Source organism: Aristolochia californica, unplaced genomic scaffold (genome assembly GCF_029961685.1).
Source record: "Aristolochia californica isolate CCGP_79_NKW_82.1479 unplaced genomic scaffold, dmAriCali1.0.hap1 SCAF_7, whole genome shotgun sequence".
Classification (NCBI taxonomy): Eukaryota; Viridiplantae; Streptophyta; class Magnoliopsida; order Piperales; family Aristolochiaceae; genus Aristolochia; species Aristolochia californica.
The window spans coordinates 7,799,124-7,815,329 of record NW_027182268.1 but is presented as its reverse complement, the minus strand read 5'-3'; the positions used below and the strand labels follow the sequence as shown (position 1 = coordinate 7,815,329).

General features: G+C 35.6%; 2 protein-coding genes across 4 annotated transcripts; one reads left to right on the top strand and one right to left on the bottom strand.

The window, feature by feature from the left end:
• Positions 1 to 1,047: 1,047 nt before the first annotated feature.
• LOC137937088 (cullin-3B-like) lies at positions 1,048 to 7,001 on the bottom strand. Its single transcript, XM_068782140.1, has 2 exons — positions 6,438 to 7,001; positions 1,048 to 3,248 (listed from the first exon to the last, which is right to left on the bottom strand). The coding sequence occupies exons 1-2, from the start codon at positions 6,596 to 6,598 to the stop codon at positions 1,205 to 1,207; spliced, it is 2,205 nt and encodes a 734-aa protein (XP_068638241.1). The 5' UTR covers positions 6,599 to 7,001; the 3' UTR covers positions 1,048 to 1,204.
• A 2,827-nt stretch (positions 7,002 to 9,828) lies between these two features.
• On the top strand, positions 9,829 to 15,860 carry LOC137937125 (uncharacterized). Of its 3 annotated transcripts, none has more exons than XM_068782190.1 (8): positions 9,829 to 10,163; positions 12,853 to 12,939; positions 13,072 to 13,107; positions 13,224 to 13,361; positions 13,875 to 13,964; positions 14,241 to 14,288; positions 14,369 to 14,445; positions 15,448 to 15,860. In XM_068782190.1, the coding sequence occupies exons 2-8, from the start codon at positions 12,868 to 12,870 to the stop codon at positions 15,593 to 15,595; spliced, it is 609 nt and encodes a 202-aa protein (XP_068638291.1). In that variant the 5' UTR covers positions 9,829 to 10,163; positions 12,853 to 12,867; the 3' UTR covers positions 15,596 to 15,860. The 3 variants fall into 3 exon arrangements, with proteins under 3 accessions (XP_068638291.1, XP_068638290.1, XP_068638288.1); XM_068782189.1 differs by having other exon boundaries at positions 12,846 to 12,939; XM_068782187.1 differs by lacking the exon at positions 9,829 to 10,163 and adding an exon at positions 10,747 to 10,894 and having other exon boundaries at positions 12,846 to 12,939.
• The last annotated feature ends 346 nt before the right edge of the window (positions 15,861 to 16,206 follow it).

Below are 16,206 nucleotides of genomic sequence, written 5' to 3'. Positions count from 1 at the left end.
GCAAATAAGAAAAGCAAAGAAAAAGAAGAAGAGAAGAACAAAGCTGAGGAGAAGAGGAGCAGAAAAGAAGAAAAAAAGCAGCAGCAGAAAATGAAGAAAAGAGGAGCAGAAAGAAGAATCAACCCAGACTGACAAGAAGGAAAGGAGGAGGTACCTGTAATAGAAGCAAAGCACCAAGTTCTCCAGAAGAAAGCACGCAGCCGAGCTGAACCTGAGAAACAAAAGAAAAAAATTAAAAAAAAAAAACAGAAATGAAGAAAGAAGCAGATGAGGAGAGAAGAAAAAGAGAGCAGACGAGAAGAATAGGAGAAGTGGTCGTAGCTAAAAGCACCACAGAAGCCATGCAGCCAATCATATAAAAGACGAAAGTATTTCTAAATGATTGCTAACATAGAAAATAATTATTGTTCAATCTATCACATTCAATCTGCAGAAAACTGGACCGCCTCCGCCTCCGTCATGACTGGAAGCTGTCAAAATCGGGATAGTCCCCTTGGCCGATTTGGAGATGAATCCAATTACATTAGCAGTTTAGCACTGCTGAAGGGTAGAAAGTAAGAAAAGAAAAACAAAAGAAGAGATTGAAAGTTGTTCACGGGAAGAAGAGAGACCATTGGATGAATACCATTGAATCCGTTCGACACCTTTCCACTGCCGTTTTCTTTTTTGGTTTTTTGAAGCCCTCGACACAACAGTCGTATAGTCGTATTTATTAAGCCTCACCGATCTCTGTCGTCCTTCCTTGAGGCGTCGACTCTTCCGACCAGTAAGGCGACTACAAAATATTACATTATAACGGATGCCGGCTGGCCGGAGATGATCAGTTTATGATCGAAGGGACCTATGAATGGGATCGTTCATTTTGTTCATCGATTGCATAGTCTTATTACAACTTGCCGAATCAACCTGTAACTCATATTAAAACCGATTCAGGTTTGAGTCTGGACAAGCCAAGTTATGGGAGAGATAATACAACCTGTTAACATATCGCAATGACAATTTCTATGCTGCAGGTTTTGTGACTGAAATTTCTTCTAAAGCGCTGCATGAAGAGAGAGGGCATGGCTCCCCTAATATTTTGAATGAGATTCAGTGTTTCAAGTGAGGAAACCACAAAAAAGGCGGAATTCAAACACAATTTTCACTTACCAATTGGATACATTTAGGCACGTAATGCCGAAAACAAACTTGGAACTTTGACACTTCATGCAAGATACCGGTACAATTTTCTGTCTACTTTGTCCCTCTCCAAAAACTCCCGCTCAATGAGAGATTCAATCCTTTTCTTTATTACAACTGGGTTTGGCAGAAATCGCGATTGCAGCTGCTTTGTCACCTCTGCGACAATGTTGTTATGATCTAAAACCCTTCGAGATTTCATAATCCTCACAATGGCTGCTTCTATTTGAGGTTTTCTATCTTCTTCGACTCTCTGGCGGGTCTCTTGCTTCTCCGGCTCAGATTCCTTCTGTGCCACTACTGTACCTATCTTAACCTTATAAAACTTGCTTGAGAACTTATCATTGAAGAAGAAAGCATCGTCTTCACCAATTTCTTTGCTCATTGGTTCTTTGCGGAGAACATTCTTCCCCTTGACGCAAGCAAGAGATTGAAGACACCTCTTCAAATCTGACGCTGGGATTTCAGTTGCCTGCTCGATTTCTCTGTAGTTTAAATGATCAGACGAGTTGAACAACATAAGAATGCACATCTGATACGTTGACACATTTAGCTCATGCTTCTGACCTTTCCCAAAGGTGGCTTTAAGATCTGCCGTGCCCATGTTGGTTTGCCATGATAGTCTCCGGCCAGTATGTGTTCCAAGGTAATAAGTGCGGAATCTCTCACAAACACCCAAAATCTCTGCAGGCAAGTTACAAGTGGTACTTGGCTGTGTAGGCCATGACCCTGTTGTTAGAACTTGGACAGCTAGCGTAGGACCGTCTGCAGTGGTTTCAGGAGACTGACTCACATAGAACCCTTGCATTGTGTCTTGAGAGGTCTTCATGTCTGTAAACATACCTTCCAGTTTAGAAGTAAACTGGTATCCACATTCGGTCTTAAGCTTAACAATAAGGCTTCTCTCTGCATCATCTGAAACTGTCTTCCCAGACAGAAGTCTCTTCGCCAAGTGCTGTTTATAGTACTTCTCAAAGACATCCTTTTCTTGGAGGTACCGGAAAAGCATCATCACCTTGTCAAGGACAACTTCCACATCCTCTTCACTAACACCTTTTAGACCTTTACGTAGTTTATCGTCAACAAATAAAGAAATGAACTCCGGAGATCTTGGATTCAGATTGATGAAGTATTCAAAAGAAGAGTTAAGAGCATTTTGGAAAGTCTTATCATTGCGGAAGGCAAGGTTGATGATCTTATCATGTTTGTCCTTTTCATCTAATAACCGCTGCACAAAATCCACAGGGTCCTTCAACCTCTCTGGATCAGTCACCAGCTGCTTCCCAGTTTCTCGTAGATGAGAGGTCATCACATCTCTAATGGTTGATAGACCATCTGGCACCCGACGAAATAAGCTGTACATCCGTGCCAAATCTTCATATTTATCATCAATAACCATATACACTAAACCTGAGTTCTCCATGTGCACTAGCCTCTGCATATGATTTGCAATCATTTCTCTCTCAACTACATTTGTTATTTTGGCTTCACTTTTTGCATCCAAGTAGTGAGAAACTCTCTCCATTTCTTCATTAAGACGCCTCTCAGCTTTCTTCAGATACTCACCACAATCACAGCATTCAATGAACTGCTGAGATTCAACACTATAGAAGTTGGCTGATACTACCAGAAAGGGTTTTTCAAAGTCCTCTTGGTAAACAGAAGCTCCCAAATCCATCAGCATCTTTATTATATTCCTCATTAGTCCGCGATTAATCACTTCACCTGTACGTTCTCTATGTACAAGCTCTAAGTGTGTGCTCAGTAGCCTAGTCTGAATTTTGCTAGAGTGAATGATATTGTCACGCCACAGGTTCAGACCAAGCTCGTGAACAGGAGTCTTGTGATAGCTTGGAACAAAGGTTCGATCCATGTACATTAATATATCTCGGATCATCTGTAAGGCCTTGTTATGTTCCCCCCACTTCCGATTTAGCTCCTCAAGAAATAGCCCTCCCTGAGCAGCTTCAATTGATTTTGATATTTCTTTCAGATGCCATGTCATGGTGGTAACAAGCCCAGAGTAAAGCTTTTCACCATATTTGTGAAGGACCATGTTATAAGCATTTCTGGATTCACAATGCAAAATTGAAATATTGGAAACAGCTAAACAAAAAAGAAGGGACAAAAGAAACTAGAACTGAAAAACATAGTATTAAACATAAATGCCAACCTAAAAGTAACATATGATATAGTTCTTTTTCTGGCATCAATCAGACAAAGTTGCAAGTGCTTCATTAAAGCAACACCAAAACAAGCAATGAAAGCTATTTATACACATTTACAATAAAATTGAATCATTTCCCATGCCATTTAGGGTGGCCAAGCCAGTAAGATATGAAGACTTGTTCTGTCTAATTAATGAAGACAGTGCACAATCGAACCTATAAAGCTCTGTCTAATTAATTGTGATTGTTAAGTGATGTATTTCTTAACCTTCACAATCTAGTTTTATCTTATTTTTTTCAGTGATTTTATTTTCACACTTACCACAGTTCTCTGCCCCATCCATTCCAGCCACAGCTGCTCACAACTTCCCTTTTTTATGAGCCCAATAAAAAGGGGATTGATTTCTAAGGTATCTTTTTTTTTCTTTTTAAAGCAATTTCCAATAAATGGGAACTCATTTTTCAAGACATTCCCATGGTGTCTCCAAAATACTTCTCCATAAAATTTAGAAAAAGTTACATTTTAGTCTCTGAAATGAAGTATCAGTCCCCATTAAAAGGATTGCAGATGGCCAGACCATAGAAAGTGAAACACCACCACAAAAACAGAAAAGAATAAGTCAACCAAAACCATAGTATCTTCTACATCCTTTTCTTTACAGAATTACATAATAAACATCAACAGTTAAGCTGATTTTCAGCAGATCTGGGGATAAAAATGTAAATAAGAAAATATCAACCTTAACCTTAATTCCCAAAAATACAAACTAAACTTATAAAAGAACACACCGCCCTCCTTTCTCTCTGTTTCACCTCCCTGTAGTATTCATAAGCAACCACTTTCTCAACTGGAACGGAAATACAAAACTCTGTTTTCCGTCTCCCTTATTTTCATAACAGCACATTTCACAGATGCAATTGAAGAAAGCAAACAAGTGTCTTCACTTCTCTACAATATTCATTACTGAAATATAGAATGAAAATATGAAACTATCAACTCTCTTTCTAGCTCTATAAATGAAACGCCATTTTCACCATAGATGAAGACGGAGTTGAAGATATGGAAAATTTTAACTCGTTTCATCTTAAACATTCTATATTCTGTAAAGCAGGCAATTGTTTCCTTTCAAGGTATTACTTGGGAAAGAGGCTTCCCAAAATTACTAACCAACTTAGGAAGCCTCTTTCCTAACTAATAAACTCAAGATCTTTGTACTCATTAATCTATGTGGGATTATTCTTTAACACTCCCCTTCACGTGTAAGTCCTCTTTTGTGGCTCTACACGTGGATAATTTAGGTATAAGCCCTCTTTTTTGGCCCTACAAGTGGAAATTTAGGTGTAGGCCCTCTTTTGTGGCTCTACAAGTGGATAATTTTAGGTGTAGGTCCACATATGAATACTTGCTTTGATACTATGTGAAGTTGGGTCCTAGACCCATCCCAAAATGACTAACCAACTTAGAAAGACTCTTTCCCAACTAATAAACTCAAGATCTTCGTATTCACTAATCTATGTGGGACTATTCCTTACCAATTAATCAACATTTTCAAGAGCTATATTCATAGGGGAAGGAACAGAGAAAGATAAGGAGTACATTATTATGAGATATGCAAACAGATCCAACCGTATTATGAGAAGTAACAAAAACTGAGGACTTAGAGAAGTCGTCAAAAGATGAAAGCAAATGGGAGAAACAAGAGAGAGAGGGAGAGAAAATAAGGCAAGGCCAGGGTTCAGAATAGGCAGAGTAGTAAAGGGGAGGGTAGATGGCAGCGCAGAGGCAAGGGCAGGTTTGCAGGCTTACTTTACTGAACCATAACCCACTTCTCTTGTCAATGTCATATTCTTGAAGCTCTCACACAAGACCTCTCGTTCAACAGGCCCAAGAACTGAAATGTAATTTTACATTTCTCACTTTGCAAATGCCATACATTAAGATCCACCATTTGCACTACTAGATCTTTCGTATGAGCCCATCAATTTATTCACTCAATTCTACCTCCGTCATAAGATTTACAAGCAGAGTTACTTCTACCAAGTGCCAGTAAAGTTTCTATAACCAAATCTGTGCTTCGGCTTTGTTGTATCATGTGTTTCAAACATAAGGTGCTCATCCACTTTCAGTTGGAGTTGGGGAGCTAAATGCAACACAAAATCAGTATAACACAATCCTTTCTTTCTGATTTTCACTTGCAGGTAAAGGAGTTCCCATCCCTCTGATTCAATACTCCTGACACTTTTTTTTCTTTTTCTTTTTCTTTTTGAGAAAGATAGTCCTGATTCTTTCAAACTCATTGGATGAGCACCTGTTCCCTCTGGAGAAATTTGCATGGGTATTGTCCTTCAAAATCAATTTAACTTACATCTTTACAAAACTTACAAGTTTAATCAGTGGGAGACCATGCAGCAAAAAGACATCAGACAAGCAAATAAAAACTCTAAAGGAAAAAGTAACACAAAAATAATAATCAAACACAGTTAGAGAAGTTACACAGAAGGAAGAACCCAAACGCTGAAGAAAACTCTCACAGCAGAGGCAAAGACTTGACATTACCGAGACTCTGGAGGACAGTGTTGAAGTTTTTGAAATTGAAAGAGACGTGATAATTGCATATGAAAGGTATATGCCTCCATTTGTAAATAAAGCAAATAATGTATAGCATTCCACATTAAGTACTAAAACAACCCCAAGTTCTTCTTGCAGACCAGAAAAGTTGCCTTCGTGAGACTGAACAAGAACATCCCTCAACTGAAAGCACACTTCGTTAATCATCGTCACAAAAATATTCCGCAATAAATATAACCAAATTCAAAAGACTAACATCAAGGACCGCATCTCCAAACAATGGTGTCAGCCATCACAATCACCACGTCAAGTACTAAAATAAAATATTAAAAAATAATCATCGTAGCCACAATAACAATAACAATGAAAACAACAGTATCTCCATAATCCATAATAATTGCCCTCAAACCATCAGAAGGAACTGGTACAAATAAATGTCATTCAAATGTAAAAAGCAAAAAAGAAAATACAAACAAATGGCCGTCCAAGAAAAATAATAAACTAACGGAAGACAATCGAACCTATAAAGCTCTTCGAAGCTAAGGCCGCTGGCGTTGTGATTGTAAATCTCTTGAATCGCGTGCTCCAGTACCCTCCATGTCTTCTCTGCATATTTTGGATCCAACTCTACCCGATGCTTAAACGCCTCAATTTTGAAATTTCGCCTCTTCTGGGTATTCATATTGTATCGTCCAAGATTTTAAGAAACCCCAAAAAATGAAAAAGAAAACAAACAAGACCAAGAAACCGAATACAATAAACACGTCGTGAGGCCCTAGAACAGAAATACCGCTATAGCTAAGACGACCTTCAAAATCGATGATCAGCTCGCCCCCAATAGCTAAGAGGACGAGCAAGATCCGACATGAGGTTTCGCATACCAGGTATTAAACCTCCCGGAAATATCCATAACTTCGGGAGCTCGGAAAAAAAAAAAAAAAAAAAACTGCTAATGGACGTGGAAAATGGAGTTGACGAAGAAATTAGGTCCGTGGAGGGGGAAAACAAAAAGAGATTGTAAACACGAATAGAAGAAAACTCAAGAATCCGATCGAAACCCTCGACAGTCGTATTTATTAAGCCGAAGGCTTTGAGCTTTATAAGCGCACGGCTGACATTGCAATTTGCACGAAAAATTTCGCCTACAAGGAACTCGCAGCCCAGGAATTTGAAATTACTTTCCTGGACACGTTCTTGATCCCACTTCATGTCCTAAACAAGCGTTGATGTCGTCGGTTACGTGTGGGGTTGATCCTGATCGGTGGGATAATAATGAACCGACAAACGATTGGCCTATACGTGTATCGGCCGATAATGTAGGCTAGAACGATACGTTACATGAATACATATTTTGGAATTTGGATTAACCCGTACCGACAGGAACACAAGTTGCATCGTGCAAACGGACCTGGTCCTTGATCACAGGTCAAATTACTCTCACGTCCCCGTTTTCATTTTTTTCCTTCTTTATATGAGGAAAAATGACTTTGAGTTAAGAGCAAGTATCCATTTAATTGCAAGAGTGGTGATATAAGGGTATAATTGAAAATTTGAGTTCATTGTAACACTAAGGCATAAAGAATAATTGCAAATAAGGGTGAAATAAGGGTATAATTGCAAATTAATGCCTCAATAAAATAGTTTTAAATTAAAATTAAATAACAAAAATAGAAACAACCAATGTAGTAATTTAGTAATCTCTCATGTCCAAATGTTTGTGCCTATGGATCCCTTCAAGGATAGGGAAAAGCTATAAAGACCTAGGTAAGGGGTTCCCTCCTTCTTTAGGTTACTCATGGAATATATCCTCTACCTCTTCTTTAGGTAAAAGGGTTTCTCCTCTAGTTAAAGCGTTCTCTCGCTCTAATTAAGGGGTTCTCCTCTTCATCAGGTCGCTCTTTGCATATATTTTCTAACATTCGAGCATATCGGAAGCTAAATTTCAAGGTCACTCTACATGGTCCAATAAAACCTTTTTCTTAATTAATGTTAAAATAAATATATTTTAAATATAAAATTAGGTTTATTTTCTATTATTGTATCTAGTTTGTAATAAACACAAATCTATTGAATAGTAAGTATGGATTAAGTCTTATTGGGAAATTGGAATCACTATAGTCACATTTTTCCTTTATTTTTTATCGAGCTAAAAATTACTCCTTTCATCTACGAATGGAAGTAGAAATTTAAAAAAGGGGTAAACTAAATTTTACGAATTGTTTTTATGTTCACCAATAGTTTACCTGATCAATTGTATGACCTACAAAACCTTTTTTTTTTTTCTAACACACACCTTTTGTGATTTTTATTCATAACATATAAATGACAAATAATCCAGTTTTAAATTTTAGATTGCATAAATTACTAAAATATTTATTTATCTCAATTTCTTTTACATGCGACGTAAAAATAATATAAATAGCCTCATGTCATGTACTTTTTTTTGCAATTTGAATTAAGAACAAGTATCCAATTGATTTACATTTAATTTTTTTTATAGATTTTATATAAATATGAAAAAAAAAATAACTTTTTTGTTAAACTTTCTGCATATATCACAAAAAAATATACATGTCCTACATTTAAAAAATAAAATATAAATACCTTATGCTTGTTATAATAAGGTTTAAAATTTGACACTTGTCCGATGCTAGAAGGTTGTTAAAGAGAAGTATTAGAAACCTTGAATGAAAGTGTGGATGAAGGCAATAACTCTAACTGTCCTAAGGTAGCGAAATTCCTTGTGGTCACATAAGTAGCGACATGTAACTATTAAATAGTACAACCGAGTTTCTTGTAGAAATGGGAACCTTAATTCCAATTAGCATGTATGACCCTGGAAATTTATGTATCCTAATTGTTCTCCAAAGATTTTTGCTTTCAAAAACCATATTTTAGTGGTAACATTTGATATCTTCATTAATATAATTCTAAATATATTAACCCCAATAAAAATCATAATTTTAAAATTATTTAAAGTCAAACCAAATTTCTGATAATGTTACAATAGATACGTCTATTTTATAGGTTTAAGTGTTTACAAAACGAAATAGTGAAAGTGAATTTCAAGAATTTCTAGAAAAAAAATGCATTTTTTTCTATTTATGTAACCTTATGGAAAATGTTAAGGGAATCCGTTAAAAATATATAATTGGTATTAAATAAATAAAAATAAATAAATTATTGGCTACTCCAAATTATAGAATTTATTTAGATTGCCAACATAAATAGAAATATATTTAAAATATTAATATAATATAATAAATAAATACGTTTTTAAAATATAGTAGTTTAATTACAAATCTATTAGTATTTTTAAAATCTATAACATAATTTTGATATGATCATGAATTAAATTAGTAATTACTTTATTTATTCAATTAACTAATAAACGGTGAATAATTATCAACTTTATAAGTAATTATATATTAAATAATTATAAAATATTTTAATATTAATAATAAAATAATATATAATAATTTACGTACTCAAAATAAAATAAATTACATATAAATTAAACAATTATCTAATATTTAAGCTAATAATTTTCTAAACATTTATATTATCAAAGAAATAATAAAAATATATATGTAATTCAAATAATAAGTTAAAATGTATCTATAAATATTTATAAAATAAAATTTTTATTTATAATTTATTATAAGTTATATAATAATGATTAGTAATAATAATACTAATCACGATCACGAGCCCTCGTTGATGTTACGCAAGCTTTTTCTTTTCTTTTCGCGCCTTTTCAAAGAGGGGCCGAGAAGGCGTGAAAATCTCGCAGGCATAGTAAAAGTTCAGAAGCCAGATTCTTCCGTAGCGGGGAATTTCCTTCGCAGTGCAGTCCGTAAGTGAAATGGTAAAATGCACAAAACCGTTAGTGCACTCTGCGTTAGTGGACTCTGTAAGGCATACGTATAACCCGAGGATAGTGTATTCACTCGGGTCGAGCTCTGAATTCACTTTCCCTCAGTCAATTACATCGGGCTGTCGAACGGAAACTGGAGAATTTTTTTGCCGGCAACCTCTCCCCGGCGCTCGCTGAACCTCTCTTCCTCTCGCTGTCCCCAGCACTGACAACCTTCGGCGACTTCTCTCCCCCCTCTGCAACCTTTCTGGCTCGATTCGAAAGAAACTAGTCTCTCATTTTAATTTTCGGAATCGTTCCTCTGCCTTTGCAACTCCTCTCGTTCGATTCGACAGAAATTAGGGTAAACCCTTATTACTGGAAATCGAAGGTTCGTTCTTCTTGATTTGGTTGCCTTTTCCTCTGCGTTCAGCATCAGTTACAGTGTTTCTCTTTTAATTATGCACACTTCGATTTTGCAACCACTTCAGTTGTAGTAACTTCTCTTTTAATTTTTCCATAGTATTTCAGTTATTGCACACTTTGATTTTTTTTTTTATTATTGTCCATGTATCAAAATTAAGTGTACTAACCCCTCCAAAGAGGACCTCTTCTCTTCGTTGTCGGTTCTTTCGAGAGATCTGAGTTTAGAGCTTCGAGCTATCAAATAACAATAATAACGGAAAATAACAGAGGTTCAATAGTTCTCTCTTCGTGTAATGCTCTCTTAACTTCATACTTTCGTTCTTAATACTTTCGTTTCGGCCATTTCTGAAGTTGTCGATGGTGATGTTATTCTGATTCTTAATAAGGAGCTGTCTGATTTTCGAACATATTTTCCTTGAAACTTATCAATTACTTATTCTTGTTTTGTTGGCGTTTATCCGTTTGTAGTCATATTGCTTTTCATTTCCGTGGCCTCAATTTTGTTGTATCCGACTTTTGCTCTTGGCTATAGTTTTCTCTTGAATAAGGGAGAAAGTTAGGCTGTGAAGGGGCTGTCGTGGGAGTTGAGAGGTATTTAGCATGTTCGTCCCCTTTGTTTGTTGGAGCGTCTTGATATTTTTCTCATTCCATGTGGCAGTAATTCTACGAAGTATCCACATGTATGGGACGACTAAGGTGGTTAACTGAAGTAACATTTGTCTGTATTGCTTTGTGTATTCCAGAAGCATTTGTCAGTTGTAACAATTTATTGTTTTGAAGAATCAAAGTGCTGAAGTGTTTGTGTATAATAATCCATTTAAATCTTTACTTGGTTTTTTTCTTTCAAAAAGCATTTGAGATTATTTGGCATTACTGAAAGAGAGATGTAAAATTGAGGCACATGTACATCAATGAGGCTTAATGCAGGGATGAATAGTAGGGCTATTTATCTGTCAATAAACATAAAGAGTAGGATTACACATTTCTAAAACATAGAACTCTTTCTTTATCCATATGCACCACGGAGTAAGGACCGAGGGGAAAAAGGCAGGGGGACATAAGTGGTTGTTCTGGATAGTGTCTCATCAGACAGAGCTAAACCTTTACTTGATGTGTGACTTTAATGATCTTGTTGTTTGTTTAATCATTTATGACATCGGACTGAAAGTATTCTATGTATTAACTTACACTTTTAAAAAACATTATTTGTTTATTCTTTGTGGTGGTTCTTCATTATATATATATATATATATATATATATTTAATATTTATGATAAATATATTCGGGTGTTAATTATTTCCTTGTTGTTGAAATATGACTTAAATATATATTTATCTCTTGATTTCAGATTTTATTCCTACTTGTCCCTGTAATTTCATAAATATATTCTGCTACTAACCATGGCCATAGTAAAAAAAGAGCCATAATATAGACCCATAATATCATAAAAAGTACCCTATAGAAGTGATACTGTTACTAATTTATACCGTGAACCTATAATTAAGCATCCAATAGTGGCCCATACAATTAATGTGAAACCAATCTCATATTTATCAATTATTTAGGTTTGTAAAGCAAGTCTCACTTGTGCAGGCAACTTTGATCAGTGACTGATCAATCCATATTACAAAGTCATTACATTATTCTATCAGTGTATTTTCGTTTTTTGCATGTCATGGTTGAAGTTGACTAACAGAATTTAAGAGAAGAGGTATATAATAATTGTTTCTGATATTATAAGAATATACAGGTATTAATTTGAAACCAAAGGTCATGAGGTAATTAATCCTATTTTCAAAAAATGATAAATGACAAAAGCACACTCTACTTTATGTTTACGTGTGTCCACTTTGATTAAACTCTGGTTCAGGTCCATCCAAATGTTGTTTTGTAAAGCCACGAAAAGGATAAAAGTGAAGTTGAGGAACAAACTGATGTTTGAGTAACTTTGATTTGATTCTAATACCAAAAGTTCTTGATTTTTGAGTTGACATGTACAACTGAACTCAAATGGCTGTTCTGTTGTTTGCTGTAGCTAAATTTACTGAAGAAAACTTTAGAGACAATCTTAGGATAGACCAAAGATAAAAACACAGATTGGTAGTCTGGAATGGACGGTTGGAAATGAACCGTTGAAACCGGAACGACCAATTGGAACAGTGGTGAGAATTGATAAGTAACAGGATGGCGTAATGTTTCTGAATTAGTGTGGTTTTAAGCTATGGCTAGCTTGTTGGACCAGACAAGTCAGTCCGGACTATCAGTCTGCACAGATGCCTTGTCTGCATGAGTGCCTTTAATGGTTGAGATGGAAAAATATTGAGTCAACTACTTCATACTGTTCTATGAAGGGAAAGACGACTAAAGCAATTACAGATTCGCAGACTCCATGATGTTTAGCATTTTATTTTTCCATTTCCACGTGCTTATTTTTTTTGTCCAAGTCCAAGTATATTAGCACTTTTTTACCATTCGCTCTATTTTAAATTACTAGAAATATGCCTATGTCAGCGTTGTCTGTATTTTCAAATGACTGAGAATGGTCTTGTGTTTGATTACTGTTGTTTGTTATTTTCTTTCCACCTTATCCAGTTATTTTTATAATTCCCGTTATTCATATCCCTGCACTGATGCTATTATTTCCAGCATTCAGTCTATTGTTTTTGACATGATGGAGAACTGTGTTGAGCATCCTCTGTTTGGTGGTGCCTTGTCCAGTGCTTTCCCTCTCAGGTTTCAGGTCAGCAATAGATCCTTATGATTTATGAGTTGTTCTTTGTTTTTTTTTTTTTTTGTATAAAATATCTGCTTTGTTTCTGGTAATGGAATGGAAATTATAATGGTTAAAATGTCATTTGTTGTGGAACTCTAGGATTTGAGCAACATCCGAGAAGTACCTGACAATCAGGTTAGTTTGTAACTTACCAGGATAGCTTTTCTACGAGATCATTTCCTTTTATTTTTCTGATTTGCTCTACATCCAAACTGCAAATTGAGCTTGTTTCATTATGGTAATTGTTAAAGGAGGTTTTTGCTGACCCTAACCGTGACGAGATCCTTATATTTGAGCTTCTAGAGCTGAAAAATGATGTTCAAGATGCTGGAAGTGCCGTTTGGTTTCTTCAAGATCTTGCCTCAGAGCAAAATGATGATGGAGAAGTGGTGAGTGCGGGACAGATTTGTTTAAAATTTTTACCTTGCAGTTTATTTAACAACTAATAAATGTGTCATGAGTTTAATTTCACTGTTTAATATCTCATAAGCTGATTTAGTATATGAGAATGAACTTATGATGACAATAATTGGGTGTTAACTATGCTGTTTTCCATCATTGCAACCTCAAGAAGCTTGTGAAATCGCCTTTTCTTTCCTCAATTTTCATCTCTTTGTTCCTTTTCAAAAACGTTACACATTTTTTTGTTTCTTCCTGTTAATTTTTATATTTAGTTAATCTTCTATTACCTGCAAAGGATTCTTCATTAATTAAGTTGACCCATAATTCTAGAAGCCATCTCTCCATGCAAATCTTGATTCTAATGAAACAAAGAAGCCCATATACATGCCATCATGATAGAGTTCCTCATGTAGCAAAAGAACATTTCATGGCTCTTTCTGAAATTAATCCCATTAGTGATGGGGATCGTTGAATATCTTGTAACTTCTCTTATTCTTTAGGTATTAGAATACTCGAGTACTACTGAGGAGGCAGATGCTCTTCGTTACAGAGACATACCTGCGATAGTTAGCAGTGCAATTGGTCAAACGGTAATTATCATCAATATGTTAGTGTTGTACCCTATGTTTGTATGATGTTTGTTATGGCTTATAATATCACTTCTGTTTGCATTTTATGTGAGAGTTGCAGTATGTTTATTTTGGTTTAAGGAGTTTGTCCCTTCTGTTTTGGTTTCTTTAACTGATACTTGTGATTAATGTTATTGTGAACAACTTTAATGTCCTACTTTCTGCTTCCATTTTTTGTATTATTCAAGTGATGCACTTCTATGACCAGTCTATTTGTCTGTTTTGAATGCTGGATAGGCCATTTCCAAGGAAAGACAAGGCAGAGAAGCACAGAATATTGTAAGGGTAGGTACTTGTTTCCAGTTTGTGTTCTTCTTGAAGACAAATTGGGGATTTCCATTGAACTTATGCACTGATTTCTGCAGGTATACCTTGCTAATGTGCGACTTAAAGGAGTTGCTACCGATGTTCTTATCACTGCCTACGAGCCTATTCTGATAAAGTACAGTACCGAGATAACTCTGCATAGCTATTTCCATTAGTTCTAATGCATTTTCTACTTCTGTACTTTTTTACTACAATTATTTCTGTTGCAGTTTATAGTTATGTTTTTTTTTGTGCATTGTGTGAGCATCTAGTTGATGGTAGCAGACAATTTTTGGCATGCCTTAGACTTCAATTGTGTGCTCAGCTTTCCATTTGATGTACTTGCATGTATTAGAGTTGCATTTTGTATTCTGCATGTATTTGTGACTTGCTTTATATGTATTGATGCTAGGTCTTTTGACCACGATATTTGTTGAATCAACTCAAAGGAAGTTCATATCTTGGTTTTGTGATCAATATACAAGTTTACATTATGTGAACTAAGTACCTGCTCCAAGTTCTTTCCTCTGTTTTTCCTGGGTTTGTTTTAAATATGTTATGCACCCAAAAATGTTATGTAAGTTGGTGCATTCTTAGCTGGACCAGAGTCACTAGCATGAGGTTTTACCCAACTGTTCTGTGGATAATTGCTCCCAGCATTGGTTGCATAATTTTTACACCCTCTAATTTTTGGTAGCTACTGGTCGACTTTGTACACCCCACAGTGTTTGCAATTCATGTTGATTATATTTGTACCATCCTTGTTGTCTTCCCTGGCTATTAGATAGATTTTGGATCAATACTTTACTACACTCACCTTCAATTACCTGATTAATGGAGGTTTTATAAACAATTCCATTGAAATAGATCCAGGAGAAAGCTACTTGTCCTATATTTAGCAAGATCATGCAGTAAACTTCACCATCTATTTCATTTAGACCCTTATTGATTGGATTTTTCATCCGCCCTTTAAGACATTACTTTTAAGACCCTTTTCTTTGCATACCGATTTTCTCTTTTAAAATTTTGTACTGAATCACTCTTCTTGATTTGCGTTGAATCCTGCTGTTTGCATTCTAGAGTTTAGGGGCTTTTATTAGCTATTGAAGTTCTTGCTTTTTTCATTGTGACATTTCAGCCCTCTCAGTGTGAGCGCTCAGACGGTTGGAGCTGGCTTGGCTACTCCTGCTATACAAGCGGGGTGCCTTGCCATGTCGGATGTCTTCAAAGCTGCAGTCTCGAGTTTCAAGGTTCATGAATGGAGTGTTTTTGGTTCTGGGGCTTAATAGGTGCAGTATACTATGTTTTGATTCTGGGTGGATGCATGGTAAGTGCAAGCTTCTTATTGTCAAGGGAAGGAGTTTCCTTTTAGTGAAACTTGATACTTGATATATCGTCCTAGAAGTCTTTTGGAAACCTCAAGAAACATATTTTTGTAGAATTTTCATGGAGTATTCGACAATTGCATGAAAACTTGATAATGTTGTATAGACAAATTTATCATACTTTTTGAAATTCCTTTTTTTTTAAATTGAAATTGTTTAATTTATGGAGGGGTAGTTTGGTCATTTCAGTATTCTGATTGTATCTAGAAGAGTATCATTAGTTTCAGGAAACTTAGAAATACCCATGGTCCAATTTTTATAATTTTTGGACTTGTATATATGGAGATATAAGGTGGGTATGTTAGCGGGATAGAGGAGTCTTTTCCTCTATAACTCACTTTAAGTTAATATAAAAGGGTTAGCGCCAATTTTTATAATTTTTGGTCTGTATATATGGACGTGTGTATGTTAGAGGGATAAATGAGTCTTTTCCTCTACAACTTACATAAGTTAATATAAAAGGGTTAGGGGCGGCTCGTGCCTTACCCTAATCCCGATCTTTAGCCTTCTCC

What these genes read in the sequence shown, in the direction of transcription:
- LOC137937088 (XM_068782140.1), bottom strand. Translation starts at nt 6,598, where the DNA reads ATGAATACCCAGAAGAGGCGAAATTTCAAAATTGAGGCGTTTAAGCAT. An exon ending in AGCTTCGAAGAGCTTTATAG is followed by an intron (nt 3,249 to 6,437) that starts GTTCGATTGTCT and finishes TTGTGAATCCAG; the next exon opens with AAATGCTTATAACATGGTCC.
- LOC137937125 (XM_068782187.1), top strand. An exon ending in AAAATGATGATGGAGAAGTG is followed by an intron (nt 13,362 to 13,874) that starts GTGAGTGCGGGA and finishes CTTATTCTTTAG; the next exon opens with GTATTAGAATACTCGAGTAC. An exon ending in GCAGTGCAATTGGTCAAACG is followed by an intron (nt 13,965 to 14,240) that starts GTAATTATCATC and finishes AATGCTGGATAG; the next exon opens with GCCATTTCCAAGGAAAGACA.